The 17661-nt window shown below is 45.4% G+C and overlaps 1 protein-coding gene across 1 annotated transcript; it reads right to left on the bottom strand.

Annotated features, from left to right (window-relative positions):
* Positions 1-14852: 14852 nt before the first annotated feature.
* Positions 14853-15974, bottom strand: LPAR5 (lysophosphatidic acid receptor 5). Its single transcript, XM_024212079.1, has one exon. It carries the CDS (start codon positions 15972-15974, stop codon positions 14853-14855), a length of 1122 nt encoding a protein of 373 aa, XP_024067847.1.
* Between the last annotated feature and the right edge of the window lie 1687 nt (positions 15975-17661).

Here is a 17661-nt window from a genome sequence, read left to right as displayed (position 1 = left end):
ATGATAGTTCTGTGCAGGGATCTAAGCCAGTCCATTTTGTTTTTGTTATTGATTTTTTTCTTCCCAGTGACTCATACTGGTGTTTTAGGTGCTAGTCTGCTATCCTGAGGACTTTTCAGTTTTGTGTTGTGTTGTTTGTTATAGGAGATTAGAGTTGTTGAGCCTGGGGAGAGATGATACATAGTAGTGGATCATGCTTTCACTTGAATTTAATTTTGGATCCTCTAATGTTTTGGGGTGGAGGCATGTTAGTTGCTTTGGCTGAGTTGCCACCAAGATGAGTCTTCTATATTTATTAGCAGGGGGGCTCTACCCAGTTCTATTCTGTTATTGTTGAGGTTACTGGGTACTGGAGTAATTGTTTGAAGAACTACAGGTGTAGGGTTTCTATTGGGGTTTTGTTCCAATAAGTATAATTGGCCCTACAGTTCACTCTCATATGGTAGAATTGGTTGGATTATACGTCTGAATAGTTTTATTGGAGGATATATAGTGCAAGGGTGTCACACTTATGCTGTGAGGAGGATTCAATTCCATATTTAATTATGATCAATGGACCAGGATGTAATTTTAGGACCACATACTCCCCTCAAATCCACAGGGGATCTCCCACTGAAGTCAGTGAAAGGCATGTATAAAGATCAAGGGTAGACTATGACTTTAGTTACTGTTTAAAAAAAAACTTTTATGTATTACATATAGCAAAAACAGTAAAATAAGCTCACCTTTAGGATCACTACTGATTCCTCCTGTTGGGGGCCACTAGGCATAGCTACCAGGTAACTCGGGAGAGTGGAAGGCCAAAGTGTCGATGAAGCTCTTTTGCTCTGGGCCTATCTGGAACCCCCAAACCCCATCTTGTGAACTCTCACCTACTTCTAGGCTAACTGCTTACATGTTAGAGCAGAAATGTAAGGGTCAGCGTTTCTAGCAGGCAGCTGCTGTAAACAGGCCTTGCAAGGCCAAAAGATAAGCAGACGAATGAGAACTTTTCTAATTGTAACGGCTAGAGAAGGGAGGGGGTGGGAATGGTAAGAGGGAGTAATAGACAAAGGCTTACACAGAAACAGCTTGAAGTATAAAAGGTAAAAGTTGTTTGTATTTGTTGCACTGGATTTGAGACATGCTGGTCTCCTAGTGCCATTTCAGAGCTCTGAAATAAACTTGGCTTGCTTTCTCCCCTCGGTGTCTTTATTGGTGCCAAGCACACCGGGCGACGGACCCCTGTTTGCCATCTCGAGGCCTTTTTAGGCAGGCAACACTCCCACACTTTCTTCCTTCCCCATTCTCCTTTGTCTTCATTGTCCCTCTCTCCCGCAACCCAACCTGCTAAAATGATGAATTAAATATACTTAATGCTGACCTATAAAGTGTCATAATTAGCACTCACATTCTTTTGAGAGTAATGGAAGAATGGGGACTTCACACCTCTCATTGTTTCAGGCCGCCTGTCCATTCAGGAAGACAATGCAGCATAGTTTACAATCACTTCACATTTGGAAAGTTAATCCACAACCATGAGGGTTAGAAACTTACTTACACAAATAAAAAGTAAGTGACTTTGCAGAGTCTGAAAATGCTATGTGGGCAACATGAAAATGTCAAGTTGGCTGGATGATCCTTGTTGCCAGTATGAAGTTCCTCTCGTGTGTTTTATGAGGTCACAGCATGCATCAGTAGAGCCCTGCAAATCTGCGGATATCCGTTTTATATCCATGGACCCTGTTTGCAGATCGGATGCAGATATAAATTTTGTATCCACGCAGGGCTCTATGCATCAGTTAAAATGCTTGCAAATTCTACGTCCCTGTAATACAATTTTAAGCCCCAGTGCTGCAGCTTCTTCCATGCAGATGGATCCCTTTGCCTCTGGGGAGCCAAATTTAGGGGTCTGCCTATGTAAAACAAGTTGCAGGATTGAGATTTTAGTTTAGTTTATTTGGGGCTTTTTCTGAATTGTGATTTTTTTTTCTTCCAGGTTGATGTGTAGGACCTATTTATTGCAGTAGGTTTATAGGGGGCGTAAGTTTCTATTGAGATCATCCCCATTGGTGATAAAGGAAGGGTAACATTTTCAAAATCACCTAAGGGTTTGATTCACAAAGGAGTTGGGCACTGCAATGCATAAAGTCTCTAGGCTCCCTGCCTCACTTTCAGCCTTGAGTCAGGCCCCCAGGCCCCGCATACCATGTGTGGGAGAATAAGGGGCCTAAGAAAGGGCTTCTCAGAAGCCAGCAAGCTGAGCGGGGAGCTGCTTAAAGTAGCTAGGAGTGCAATGCAAAGGAAAGGGGTGGAAATGTTGGGCCCAGATTCACAAAGGTCATTAGGCACCTATCTGCCATTGAGCTGGGCCATCTCCAGCCCATCAGTTGGGTGCATGACAGTATCTCCCTCTGCTTAGGATTCTCAGCTGTCAGCCCTCCCCTGGAGTTAGATCATAGAATCATAGAAGATTAGGGTTGGAAGAGACCTCAGGAGGTCATCTAGTCCAACCCCCTGCTCAAAGCAGGACCAACACCAACTAAATCATCCCAGCCAGGGCTTTGTCAAGCTGGGCCTTAAAAACCTCTAAGGTTGGAGATTCCACCACCTCCCTAGGTAACCCATTCCAGTGCTTCACCACCCTCCTAGTGAAATAGTGTTTCCTAATATCCAACCTAGACCTCCCCCACTGCAACTTGAGACCATTGCTTCTTGTTCTGTCATCTGCTACCACTGAGAACAGCCTAGAGCTCCATCCTCTTTGGAACCCCCCTTCAGGTAGTTAAGGCTGCTATCAAATCCCCTCTCAGTCTTCTCTTCTGCAGACTAAACAAGCCCAGTTCCCTCAGCCTCTCCTCGTAAGTCATGTGTCCCAGCCCCCTAATCATTTTTGTTGCCCTCCGCTGGACTCTCTCCAATTTGCCCACATCCTTTCTATAGTGGGGGCCCAAAACTGGATGCAATACTCCAGATGTGGCCTCACCAGTGCCGAATAGAGGGGAATAATCGCTTCCTTCAATCTGCTGGCAAAGCTCCTATTAATGCAGCCCAAGTCTCGTCCACTGTAATACCCAAGTCCTTTTCTGCAGAACTGCTGCTTAGCCAGTCGGTCTCCAGCTGTAGCAGTGCATGGGATTCTTCCGTCCTAAGTGCAGGACTCTGCACTTGTCCTTGTTGAATCTCATCAGATTTCTTTTGGCCCAATCCTCCAATTAGATGCCTAAGCCAAGGCAGCCCTCTCTCAAAGAGAGAGTCCCCTTTAGCACCAATAGCCCAGTAGTTAGGGCACTCCCCCACCCAGAGGCGGGTGGTGGTGGTCGGGGAGTCATCTATCTGCCGTCCCAACCGGGAAAACCGAGAAGTGTGCTGCTTGCCAGGAGCTAGGATTCACGATGTGATGGAGAGACTGCCGAGACTCATTAAGCCCTCGAATCGCTACCCTTCCTGCTTCTCCATATGGGCACCAATGGTACTGCCAAGAATGACCTTGAGCAGATCACTGCAGACTGTGTGGCTCTGGAAAGAAGGATAAAGGAGTTTGAGGTGCAAGTGGTTTTCTCGTCCATCCTCCCTGTGGAAGGAAAAGGCCCAGGTAGAGACCATCGAATCGTGGAAGTCAACGAATGGCTACGCAGGTGGTGTCGGAGAGAAGGCTTTGGATTTGTTGACCATGGGATGGTGTTCCAAGAAGAAGGATTGCTAGGCAGAGACGGGCTCCACCTAACGAAGAGAGGGAAGAGCATCTTCACAAGCAGGCTGGCAAACCTAGTGAGGAGGGCTTTAAACTAGGTTCACCGGGGGAAGGAGACCAAAGCCCTGAAATAAGTGTGGAAGTGGGATACCAGGAGGAAGCATGAGAGTGCAAGAGGGGAGGACTCCTGCCTCATACTGAGAAAGCAGGACTATCAGCAAGTTATCTTAAGTGTCTATACACAAATGCAAGAAGCTGGGAAATAAGCAGAGAGAACTGGAAGTCCTGGCACAGTCAAGGAATTATAATGTGATTGGAATAACAGAGACTTGGTGGGATAACTCACATGACTGGAGTACTATCATGGATGGATATAAACTGTTCAGGAAGGACAGGCAGGGGAGGAAAAGGATGGGGAGTTGTATTGTATCTAAGAGCTCCAGTATGAAACTGCAGAAAAACCTGAGAGTCTCTGGATTAAATTTAGAAGTGTGAGCAACGTGGGTGATGTCATGGTGGGAGTCTGCTATAGACCACCAGACTAGAGGGAATGAGGTGGATGAGGCTTTCTTCAGGCAACTAACAGAAGTTACTAGATCACAGGCCCTGGTTCTCATGGGGGACTTCAATCACTCCGATATCCTCTGGGAGAGCAATATAGCAGTGCACAGACAATCCAGGAAGTTTTTGGAAAGTGAAGGGGGCAATTTCCTGGTGCAAGTGCTGGAGGAACCAACTAGGGGCAGAGCTCTTCTTGACCTGCTGCTCACAAACAGGGAAGAATTAGTAGGGGAAGCAAAAGTGGCTGGGAACCTGGGAGACAGTGACCATGAGATGGTTGAGTTCAGGATCCTGACAAAAGGAAGAAAGGAGAGCAGCAGAATATGGACCCTGGACTTCAGAAAAACAGACTTTGACTCCCTCAGGGAACTGATGGGCAGGATCCCCTGGGAGGCTAATATGAGGGGGAAAGGAGTCCAGGAGAGCTCGCTGTGTTTTAAAGAATCCTTATTGAGGTTGCAGGAACAAACCATACCAATGTGTAGAAAGAATAGTAAATATTGCAGGCGACCAGCTTGGCTTAACAGTGAAATCCTTGCTGATCTTAATCACAAAAAAGAAGCTTACAAGAAGTGGAAGCTTGGACAAATGACCAGGGAAGAGTATAAAAATATTACTCAGGCATGCAGGAGTGAAATCAGGAAGGCCAAATCACAATTGTAGTTGCAGCCAGCAAGGGATGTTAAGAGTAACAAGAAGGGTTTCTACAGGTATGTTAGCAACAAGAAAAAGGTCAGGGAAAGTGTGGGTCCCTTACTGAATGGGAGAGGCAACCTAGTGACAGAGGATGTGGAAAAAGCTAATGTACTCAATGCTTTTTTTGCCTGTCTTCACAAACAAGGTCAGCTCCCAGATTACTGCACTGGGCAGCACAGTATGGGGAGGATATGAGCAGCCATCAGTGGTGAAAGAACAGGTTAAGGACTATTTAGAAAAGTTGGACATGCACAAGTCTATGGGGTTGGATGCACTGCATCCGAGGGTACTAAAGGAGTTGGCTGATGTGATTGCAGAGCCATTGGCCATTATCTTTGAAAACTCATGGCGATCAGGGGAGGTCCCAGATGACTGGAAAAAGGCTAATGTAGTGCCCATCTTTAAAAAAGGGGAGGAGGAGGATCTGGGGAACTACAGGCCAGTCAGCCTCACCTCAGTCCCTGAAAAATCATGGAGCAGGTCCTCAAGGAATCAATTTTGCAGCACTTCGAGGAGAAGAAAGTGATCAGGAACAGTCAGCATGGATTCACCAAGGGCAAGTCATGCCTGACTAAACTAATTGCCTTCTATGATGAGATAAGTGGCTCTGTGGATGAGGGGAAAGCAGTGGACATGTTATTCCTTGATTAAGCAAAGCTTTTGATATGGTCTCCCACAGTATTCTTGCCAGCAATTTAAAGATGTATGGGCTGGATGAATGGACTATAAGGTAGATAGAAAGCTGGCTAGATCGTCGGGCTCAACGGGTAATGATCAATGGCTCCATGTCTAGTTGGCAGCCGGTATCAAGCAGAGTGCCCCAAGGGTCGGTCCTGGGGCCGGTTTTGCTCAATATTTTCATTAATGATCTGGAAGATGGTGTGGCTTGAACCCTCACTAAACTGGGAGAAGTGGTAGATACGCTGGAGGGTAGGGATAGGATACAGAGGGACCTAGACAAATTAGAGGATTGGGCCAAAAGAAATCTGATGGGGTTCAACAAGGACAAGTGCGGAGTCCTGCACTTAGGACGGAAGAATCCCATGCACTGCTACAGACTAGGGACCGAGTGGCTAGGCAGCAGTTCTGCAGAAAAGGACCTAGGGGTTACAATGGACGAGAAGCTGGATGAGAGTCAACAGTGTGCCCTTGTTGCCAAGAAGGCTAACGGCATTTTGGGCTGTATAAGTAGGAGCATTGCCAGCAGATTGAGGTACGTGATCATTCCCCTCTATTCCGCATTGGCGAGGCCTCATTTGGAGTACTGTGTCCAGTTTTGGGCCCCACACTACTAGAAGGATGTGGAAAAATTGGAAAGAGTCCAGTGGAGGGCAACAAAAATGATTAGGGGGCTGGAGCACATGATTTATGAGGAGAGGCTGAGGGAACTGGGATTGTTTAGTCTTCAGAAGAGAAGAATGAGGGGGGATTTGATAGCTGCTTTCAACTACCTGAAAAGGGGTTCCAAAGAGGATGGAGCTAGGCTGTTCTCAGTGGTGGCAGCTGACAGAACAAGGAGCAATGATCTCAAGTTGCAGTGGGGAAGGTTTAGGTTGGATATTAGGAAAAAAAATTTCACTAGGAGGGTGATGATGCACTGGAACTGGTTACCTAGGGAGGTGGTGGAATCTCCTTCCTTAGAGGTTTTTAAGGCCTGGCTTGACAAAACCCTGGCTGGGATGATTTAGTTGGGGATTGGTCCTGCTTTGAGCAGGGGGTTGGACTAGATGACCTCCTGAGGTCCCTTCCAACCCTAATCTTCTATGATTCTATGCAGGAGACTCACGACCACATCTCTGGTCTGCCTGATTTGGAGTAGGAGGGACTTGAACCCACCTCTGCAGTGAATGCCCAAACCACTGGGCTATTGGGTATCCTGGGGTGGGGGTGGAGGGTTTCCTCAGTCTCTCCTTCTAGAGCTGTTCCCACTTTGTGTAAATAATTAATTGGACCACATTTCCAAATGGCGAGAAAAAGCAAGAAATTGACTTGATAGCCTAGGTTCAGACCCTTGAGCCAATAAATATTTAATTATTTATTTGAAATGGAGCAGTTCCAGCAGGAGAGATTGAGAAAGCCATAACCAGAATACCCAATAACCTGGCGGTTGCTCTACCTGGGATGTGGAGACTGGAGTTCAAGTCCCTGCTCCAAATCATGCAGAGCTATGATTTGAACTTACATCTCCCAGATGTGTGCCCTAACCACTGGACCACTGGGGACACAGATATGGCCTGCTTTCCTCAGCTATCTTTTGTGCTGGTTAAGTGAGTGCAGAGCATGGCTACTAGCTCAGGCCCCTCTGGGGAGAGATGGGGAAAACACCTAATCTGAAAATTCTGCTGGGGCTTAAGCATGGGTAAGGGCACCAAGCAGCTGATTAGCTGTGTGGTGGCATCAGGACTTAGGCAGCTTTGCACACACCCACCAATGGAAATTTAGACACCTACAGGGTTAGATGGAAGCTGAGCAGTAGTTTGGGGAGTGTTAATGGGGGCTAAATATTGGACTTCAATGCCTAAAGAAGCAGTTAGGCTCCTAAGTACCTTTCTGAATCTGACCTTAAGTGATTTCGGAGCCAAAATATCATTTTCAAAAGTGACTTAAGCACTGGGAGCCTTAGAGTCAGTGAAAGTCAAGGGGACTTAGACTCCCAATTCACTTAGCTACTTTTGAAAATTTTGCCCAGGATAGAGTAAGCATCTGGGGCCTAATTCATCATTACCATACGCCTTGCGCAGTCATTTATGCCTGTAATAGTGCTTTACACATTCTTTGCAGATCAGAACAGTATCATTTTACATTCACAGAATTATCAGACACAGATGAACACAATATGTTGGGGATGAGTCAAAACAGCTTTTGTAAAAGGAAATAAATCATGCCTCACCAATCTACTAGAATTCATTGCTAGCAAATGTTGTGAAGGTCAAGAATATAACTGGGTTAAAAAAAGAACTAGATAAGTTCATGGAAGATGGGTCAGTCGATGTCTATTAGCCAAGATGGTCAGGGATGCAACCCCATGCTCTGAGTGTCCCTAAGCATCTGACTGCTAGAAGCTGGGACTGGGCAACAGGGGATGGATCACTCAAAATTGCCGTGTTCTGTTAACTCCCTCTGAAGCATCTGGCACCAGCCACTGTTGGAAGACAGGATACTGGGCTAGATAAACCATTGGTCTGACTCTATATGATCTGGTCTGTTCTTATGTTCACATCACACTGTTGTAGATGACAAGGTGCATGACAAAAGAAAGATATACACTTTACTTCTGGAGTGTTTAGTGGGAGTTCTGGGTCAAGGATTATTACAATACAACAAGCAGGTCATGGATGCATATGTTAAAAAGCTCAGGCTGAGGTTACATCCTTATTTTACTCCTCTTTATTTCATGAAGACCTCTGTTTCACTTTATTTGCTTTTATTCTACATTTGATGTAGCAGAACATGGATTTAATTAGCGCCTATGCTTTTCTACTAATTCCATTTTGTAGCAATTTAAGGTTCAGTTCCATATGCCAGTGCAACAGGGTGCTTGGAGGGCCAGGCAACCTAGTGGTTGGTGCCCTGACCTCCAGCACCTTGTTTCCTTGTTCAAGGTGCCTTAGTCTTTTAGGTAGTAAGGCAGAGGGACCTGGGCTCTCCCTCGCTACCAGGTCCCAGCCCAGGGCCCTCTGCAAGTCAACCCCAGAATCATGGCCCCTCACAGCATGAAGTCTAAATCCATTGCCCTGGGTTACTTCCTACCACTGTCCCTTCAGTTTGGGGCATGGTCCCTGTAGTCCAATTCACTGGGTGGCTTGCCTCCAATAGCACCCACTCACAGACTTTGGGCAGCATCCTGCCACAGTCCCAAGTTCCTTCGGGTGGGGCAGCTATACGCTTGGTAAGGCCAAACCCCACAATGTCTCTGGCCCTCAGTCATCCAGTTACCTCAGTTGCCTGAGGCTCCTAGGTCTCTGCCACATCACTTACTTCCTGGTGGCTGCCTTAACTGGCAGGCTAGTAACCCTTCATCTCAGGCAGGCAGCTAGCTTCTGCTTCTTCACCAGTCAGTCCCAAACTAAGCTGGGCTCTCTCCTTTTCTCCCTCCTCCAGGCCTGGCATTGGCTGCAGGTATAACGGGGTGGGTCTAGCTGGGCACAAAGGCTCTCTTTAACTCCTGCCATGCTGGCTGGCAGTTTCTCCATTCCATCACAGCCAGATTGTGTGAAAAAATTATTAAAAAATCCATGAAGCAGGCAATATCTTTCCCTTGTTTTGTAGTATACAAGTTTGTTAATTAATCACTGTAGGGCAAGGATGTGGTCAGTGGTGTTGTGAAAATTGGGCCTACACATTTACCCTAATTGTAAGATCAACTATAAAATTGAGTTAATAAATTGTCACAATGATCATGTGATGTTACACCCATATTCTTTATGGAAATATGCTTATGATATGGATATGGCATAACTGAGATATATTTTATACAAGATGGGTCTTGTAAGGTATCATTGGAAAGGTTACCATTTACTGAATGTGATTATCCAATTTGTATGCATGTATCGTTTCTGTATCTAAAGTTAGGAACATTGACTATGTAACAGTTACAACTATGTGTGTATTTGGGAGACACCTACCAGACAATAGGCCATCAGCTTTGATGGGCCATTAGGAAGAAACAATAAGACTTTGAAGATACTAATCTCTCTCCTTCCTGAGAGGCGTCTTGGGACCTAACTGTAACACTACTAGGTCAGTTGGTCCTGTCACCTGCTACTAAACACTATCTTGGACTTCTAGTAATTTTCCACTAAAAGGAGCGGGAGGTCCAGACTGGGAAACAAAAGATTCCTGCCTTATGTAAATCTTATTTAAGGCTGGGGAATAAGGCAAACAGGACTCTTCTCCATTGTCTTCCTGTCCAAGAAGAAAGACTGCTGAAAGTACCTGAAGAGACAAAGGAACTGAGCGGTGGGCAAGGCAAGGGCTGAGTCCATACTGAGACAGAGGAGTCTAGTCTGTAAAGAGAAATAACTGGAACTCTAAGCTACAGAAACTCTGCATCCTGCCTTAGTCAACGTTTAGGGTGAGAAATTACTTCTTGAAATCAGTCTCTTTAAAATCTTCAGCTTAGTATGTGTGCTTTGTTTTATTTGCTTGGTAATCTGCTTTGTTCTGTTTGCTATCCCTTATAATCACTTAAAATCTGCCATCTGTAGTTAATAAACTTGTTTTGTTTATTATTAAATCCAGCTTGTGCAATTTCTAACTGGCGGTGTCAGGGGAAGAAGTTGTGCATATCTTCCTCCACATTGATGGAGGGGGCAAATTTATGAGCTTACGTTGCATAGATTACTCTATAGCACAAGACAATATTATTTTGGGTGTACTTTTCAGAGGGGAGCTGCACTTGAGTGCTGGATGATTTCCTAGCTGAGTCTTCTCATAGAAAGCTATTTGCAGACTCTGTGTGACTCTACCGCTGGTGTGTCCCTACCTGCGTGTGTGTGCTGCCAGAGGCTGGAAAGCCTAATTCAGCAAAACAGGGAGAGGGAGCCCAGGCTAGTGGAGCAGGCAGGCTTAGTGAAAGCTCAGTACATCAGGTGGCATCCTAGAATGGGGGTCTAACCCACCACAGACTTGTTATATAAAATTGTTTAAAAAACATGTAAGAAGGAGATAGAAAGACTGAATTAATTTAAACAAAATGGGCTTTACTGGTACCTCTGTATTAAGACGACTGGTAAACAAGAGTTATACAGGAGTGATAGTCAATGAACCAAAACTGGTTTTGGAAATTAGATCTAGTTTGTGGCAAAATAATGAGGGGATGGACTATTCCACCCATCACTCTCTTTTGAGGTCCTTAAAAGAAAAGAGATTTGGGGGGATGAACATTAGCAGAAAGGAAAAGTTGGCTACAGTGATGCTGGCTGACTGAAAGATGAGAGAAAAGAACTCTGAAAAATCAGGGACTAGGTGTCTCAAATTGGGTGCTCAAAATTAGTTGATATTTTTGACAATTTTAGCCTTACTTCTCTGTGCCTCAGTTCCATGTAACATGAGGATAATTTCTGCTTTGCAGGCAATATTATACATTTTGACAAATGTTAGTAAATTCTTCAAATCACAGCTTTTGGAATTAGCACAATTTTAAAACTTGGTCACTTTTATTTTTAAATTAGCAGCTGTAAGTTCATTTAAAAAAGGAGTGGGAAAACAAAAAGGAGGGGAGAAAACCTAAGTTCAAATTTCCTTCTGTGGAAATGTTTCTGGAGGAATTGAGAAGACAAATACAATAATGTTTGTGAAGCACTAAAATACTAGTGAAAGCAGCACAAAAAACCTCTTGAGAAAATGAATAAGTCTGCATTCAGTGCAGTGTTTGGATGGTGGGCCCTGGGCAGTACATAACACATGGGGCCACACATTGAATGATAAAAATTAAATTAAACAGTGAATAGCTACCCATTCAGTAAGCATTCTCCACCCCGTGAATTGAATGGGGCAGGGGTTTTGGGGGACAATACTATGTGATCATGGAATTAAAGACTGTACCATAATGCATATGCAAAAGGGGGCTGAATTAAGGTTGCACAGGCAACCTTGATACTGGCATTTCCTGACTTTACGTAGGGTATGTAATATATTTTATATGGTGCTTAAGCACAGCACTGAACCCACCCAGGAAGCCCTTTCAAGGTTTTAACTTAACCCTCCAAAATAGCCACTTCTCTGAAATGGTCAGATGGGCTAATTACCCCAATATACAAGGACACAGATGCTCTCAACCCAAACTACTATAGAATTACTGAGGTTTGCAATAACACCAGCAAACTATTATACAACATCCAGAATAAAAGAGTAATGCCCTTTCTAACCCAAACCAGTGTGTGTGTGTGTTTCCCCGTGCCTCCAGCTGGCATATGATGAGGGTGGCTCACACACAGCAGAGGAGACCCTAATCTCCCCTTAGCCCTTTTCCCCCATCAGTGTGTCTTTCAAACACTAGTAAACCTTCTCCAGATGCAGATGTTTCTTAGACCAGGATGGGTTTGTGGCCGATGTGTGTGCGGGGAGGAGAGGGATGTATGTGGCATCCTAAGGACACATGCACTCTGGAACCGCCTGTATCTTCTGGGCATGATGCACAGAGGTCTCTCTCCATGGAGAAGTTCAGCATCCACATCCCAGCAACTACAAACTTCTGTAATGAGAGCAGCAGCTCCCGGGGGGGGGGGTGTCAGTGGACACGTAGGTTGGGATGCCTCAAGTTCTGTAACCATTCAGCACAATGCCCCTGCTTCACAACAGCTTTATCCCAGAGTTCCCACAAGCACTACATGTCTCGTTTTAGGCATAAAGAGCTTCTTTGCTAGTTTAGAAGCAGCAAAAGGATTTAGAGTTTGTTCCGAGCTCCCTTTTTGGACATTTCCAATCTTTTTACATTCTTAAAAGTTCTAGATACTGTAATGACTCTACTGAGCAGCCATAGGTAAGCAGAGAGCAGTGTCATGAATCTGCTACGGGTGAACCTACTTCTGCTTGTCTTCTGACTTCTTCCACTGTGGAAGGGGATAGTGGTGGTAGTGCAAGAAAGGCAGCTGTTCCTAGTGGCTGGCACTAGTGATTAAGCAGGAGTTTCTGGCATTGCCTGTGTGTGGCTGGGTCTGTCTCAGTTTGAGGTTTAGAGGGTCTTGTACATAGTCTAAATAAGAATATGGTCATAGTACAAGTAAACATATTACACCATAACAGCATTCCATGACATCACTTTCTCCCCAACAATGGAAATCTCCCTGTTGCAAGGCATCAAAATCAATCATCATTTAGCTAAATGTGATGAGCACCAATACAATGTAAAACATTAAGGTCTGCACATTCTTCATAGGGTGATGTTAATATTTGATTTCCTCTGTGTTCCAAGCACTTCTATGACCATTATGCATTCTGTGTTTCCAGATACATCAAATAACTATTGTACAGTGAGTATTCATCCATGACCATTACACACACTTGGGGTATATTCCAGTACCTCTTCTTCTGGTAAGTGTGTCCTATGTACACCTAGAATAAGTACACACTTTTGTATGTATTACACTCTGGGACTGATTCACACTAAGGCCACTTTTCATCACTCAGGCAGTGTAAAAGGACCTTAACGTGGGGTGTAAATTATAGTTACACAATGTTAAGGGCCTTTTACACAGCCGGAGTACAGTATAGAGGCCTACAGGTATGTCTACACTTTGAGCTGGGGGTGTAAATTCCAGCTTAAGGAGACATATCTGGACTAGCTCTAGTTGAGCTAGAGTGCTAAAGATAAAGTGTAGATACAGTGGCGTGAGCGTTGGGAGGGGCTAGCTGTCGGAGTACAATCCCATCTGAGATGCTAGACACATCTTGGGGCATGTAGCCCATCATGCTGCTAGGGCTACCCTCTATTTTTAGCATACTAGCTCCATCAGAGCAAGTCTGGGTATGTCTCCTCATGCTGGCATTTACACCACCTCCTCAAAGAGAAGACGTAAACTTAGGTCAAAATGAGAACCAGGCTCGCTATGTTCTATGTATACCTACAACCAGCATGCATTCTCTCTGGCATCTGCATACATTTACAACCTCTAAATGGTTCAAGTATGTTCTGAGTAAATGTATAACTATTGCACATACTGAGTGTGTGTGTGCACATATATGCACATCTACAATGACTGCATGTTCTTTCACGAAGGGCTTCTCTGCACAATCATTTAGTTCACAGCCAGGTGGGAGGTGAAGCTAGTTAATCTGTGTGGATCCTGCTGACTCACATTAAAAGTTGGTTAATGGACTTTGATCTACTCCTTTTTCAAAGAGGACTAAATCAAAGTGCATTAATGAACTGTGGTCATTTTATACTCTATGGCCCAGTGGTTAGGGCACTCACCCAAGATACAGGGACATGAGTTCAAATTCCCACTTTGTCTGATGTGGAGCAGGGACTTGAATACAGGTTTCCCACCTCTCAGCTGAGTACCCTAACCACCAGGCTATAGGGTATGTCACTCAAATATTTAAATATTCACTGGAGCCAGGATTGGAACCCAGGACTCCCAGGTGAATGTGCTAACCACTAGGCTATGAGTCAGTCTTACTGTCTCTCTGGCCTCATTAATATTTTAGTGTTTAGTGGAACAACTTTAACAGGGTAGATTGAGAAAGACTTACTGCAGTCATGAGGGCACTTACCTGGGAGTTGGGAGACATGTTCAAGTCCCTGCTCCACATCCAGGTCTCCCACATTTTGGGTGAGCGCTCTAGCCACTGGGCTACACAGTATAAGAGGGGACACCACCACCATCACCCTCCTCCTCCTCCAACTGTGTTTTGTGGGGGGGTTAGGTGGCAGCTGAGGTGGGGGGAGGGGAGGGGGAGGATCTAAGTCCTTTTGTGCATCTAGCTCCCAGTTTTGAAAATCTTACCCTCAGTACATCTTTAATAAGTATACATCCTAGGAGTATGTGTGTTTTAGGTACATCAGCACTAACTACAACTTATCTGGTGTTCTAGAGACCTCTACAACAAATGTGCGCTCAGATACTGCAATGATGAGCATGGTATAAGAACCTATGTAGAAGAGAACAAAATAAAATTGCAGAGTGTGTGTGTGTGTGTGTGTGTGTGTGTGTGTGTTTTTCCTAGGTACATATTTCCCATGGTATGTTTCCCTGTAGTGGAATACAGTATTTTAGAAACATTTCTCCACCATTTCTCATTTTGTTGTAAAAAATTTATCATTTATTTTTGCATCACCAAGTTTACCATCCTCACATTTCCTTACCACCCTACTAAGCTTCTCCAGTTTGATCAGGGTACATACACTCTAGCCAACTCCCACAATCTTCCTGGCATCTTATGGCTACCCTATAACTCAGCAACCCCGTGACTTCCAGGATTATATTTCAGAGTCCTCAATTGGGCCATTCAAAAATATTTTTATGGGAGCAAGTGGCAAGTCCTCATTGGGGAGGATGAAGTTTTGGACTGGGTACCGCTTTGCTTCTAGACTGGAGCGTGCGCTATAGGGTTTCGTCTTTGTGACCTGAGTCTTGGCCATCCCTGCGTCGGAGTCCCATGCCTGGCCCCGCCGGAGCTTCTTGAAGGTGTTACGGAAACCTTCAGTGCTAAAGTAGTAAATTAGGGGGTCCAGAGAGCAGTTCATGCTGGCCAACAGCACTGTGACAATAAGCACCTGGCGCACGGAGTCCCGAACTGGTGGCTCAGCCTGGATCACGTGGGCCTTTATCATCCCGTAGGCTGCCAGAGTTGTGTTGTAGGGCACGAAGCAGATGATGAAGATTACCAAATTCACCACGAGCAGGCGGATAGTCTTCTGCTGGCGCAGGCTCTGTGTCTCGCTGGCCTGGCATAGCTTCTGGAAGATTCTAATTGAGCAGTACGTCACAGAGGTCAGTGGCAAGAGGAAGCCCAGGATTTCAGCTAGGATGACTAGTGGGAAGATGCCCTTCTGCCACAGGCCATCACTGAAGCTTTCAAAACACAGAGCGATGGTCTGGTTCCCTTTGATGCAGGAACTTGACCTGTGTACACCAGCAGCCGGAACAGAGCCCACCAGGATAAGCACCCACACCACCAGGCAGAGCAGCCGGGCCAACTTGGGCCGCCGAAGGTGGCGCCAACGGAGTGGGTGGACAATGGCAACATAGCGATCCAGGTTGATGCACATGAGGAAGAGGCAGCTGCCATACATGTTGATCTGGAAGAGGGAGCCAGACACCTGGCAAAGGAAATTGCCAAAGGGCCAGTGCTGGCTGGAGTAGTAATAGAGCCGTAGTGGCAGCGAGAGTGTGAAGAGCAGGTCGCTTACTGCTAGGTTGAACATATAGATGCTCACCACAGACTTGAGGTGCAGGTAACGCAGGAAAACCCAGAGTGCCATAGCATTGAGCATCAAACCTGCCACAAAGATCAGGCTGTACCCAACCAGGTGCAGCCGGTGGTTGGCGCTGTAATCTTTGCATTGGTCCAGACTTTGAGAGATGCTGGCATTTGACATGCCCAGCAGAACCTGTAGAGATCTCAGTGATGTAGATCAGGCCACTGATAGGCAAATGGGGCACAACAAGGGGCATGGAGGAAGATCATTACCCTCAGGGGAGCAGGAGTCAGGTCATTCCCTGCTGCCCCTAGGAAGTGGATGGGTGTCTCTCTCTCTCTGCAGATTCCGTCACCAGCTCTTCAATGTGTCTCCTGGTATCGGTGGTTTGGAGGTCAATCACTGGTTACATTTCACAGATTCTTTCCAGCAGTTGTGGTGATGTGGATGCAATGCCGGGTTCTTGCCAGATGTGGAATGACAACACAGTTCCTGATCAGAGTGAAAAATCAAGAAGGATGAGTAAAAGCTCCAGGGTGTTGGCTTCTGCCCTTAGTACACACAGAGAAAGAAGGGAAGGAGCAGAAAGATAATAGAAGGGGATGGGGCAGGGTGGTGAGGGGAGGCAGGGTAAAGTCTAAGGTGAGGTTGAATGATAAATAATTTCTGACTGAATTTCTGCACTGTTCCCCTTACTGAAAACAAGCCTGAGCTTCAGAGAATGATAAAAGTTTGTCCAGATTAGAGTTTGTGCTCCAGTTTTAACTTCAATCAACACAACTGTAAATGCTAATCTAGGTGCTCCATGAACATTTGTTCCAGGACACAAATTTAGCAGTTTACCCTAATTTAGACAAACCCACAGGGTAAAAACTGATGCACATATCCTCCCCGCATGCAGACATGAAGATACGCAGTAAATGAAGGTTATTTATCAGTGGCTATATTTCTTTGAGATGAGCCTATACACGGTTATGCAGGGGATTAGGCAGACACACCATCTCACTGGAGCTGTTGGGTGTGATAGCCGCCTGCCATTCAGACTAAATGAGGGAACAATTTAATATCACCTTTGTCTGGTGATAGCTGGAACAATGAAAGCCACTGGGCAGGGAGTAGACTGCCTGCAAGCCTGTGCAGTCCAAGGGGTTTCCCAGAGGTCTAATAAAAACACAGGGGTGGGGGATTATTTTGATTGCAACAGTGTGTGTGTGTATATTATAGATATAGGAGAGAGAGAAAAGCAGGAGAAAAAACACAAGAGAAGCACACAAAGGAGGTGTCAAGGAAGCCTAAGAAACAGTCAGAGAAGTACTTGTAGCATGCACATAAGAAAAAGCTATGAGAGAGAGCTCTTGGGTAGAGCGCTGGCTAAAAAGAGGCTTGGAATTGTGAGCAAAGAAACTCTCTCCTACTGTTTGATTCCTACTGTGGTCAGGGAAAACAGGACTTTGTACGTTCTTGGTAAATTAACAGGATTTCATCAAAGAAGTACCTGACTATCTTCAATTTCTCCTCCTAGCAGAAATGGCCCATAAGATCCTGAATAACGGCTAACCACCCAGGTCAAAATTAGACAACTCAGTTGGGCATGTGCAGCAGACCAATGGCACCTTCTGCAAGCAATCCCTATTGTGGCATCTGTGCGCTTTCCCCTGGGGTTCTCAACATTCAGGAGATGAGAACATAAGAGGGACAGGGGACCCTAAACATCTCAGTTCTTTCCCCCCCTGAACCTCAGAGCCTGGTGGAGCAACAGGGCTCTGAGGAAAAGGGGAAGCGGGCAGCTAACGTGAATATGCAAAGGTTCCTATCAAGGAAATTCATTTATTGGTAAACAAACAGAGGTTCTCCACCTTACAATAAC

This window comes from Terrapene carolina, unplaced genomic scaffold (genome assembly GCF_002925995.2).
Source record: "Terrapene carolina triunguis isolate 2854851 unplaced genomic scaffold, T_m_triunguis-2.0 Scaffold740, whole genome shotgun sequence".
NCBI classification, from domain to species: domain Eukaryota; kingdom Metazoa; phylum Chordata; order Testudines; family Emydidae; genus Terrapene; species Terrapene triunguis.
Note: the sequence above shows the minus strand (reverse complement) of the source record. Positions and strands in the feature narration are given on the sequence as shown.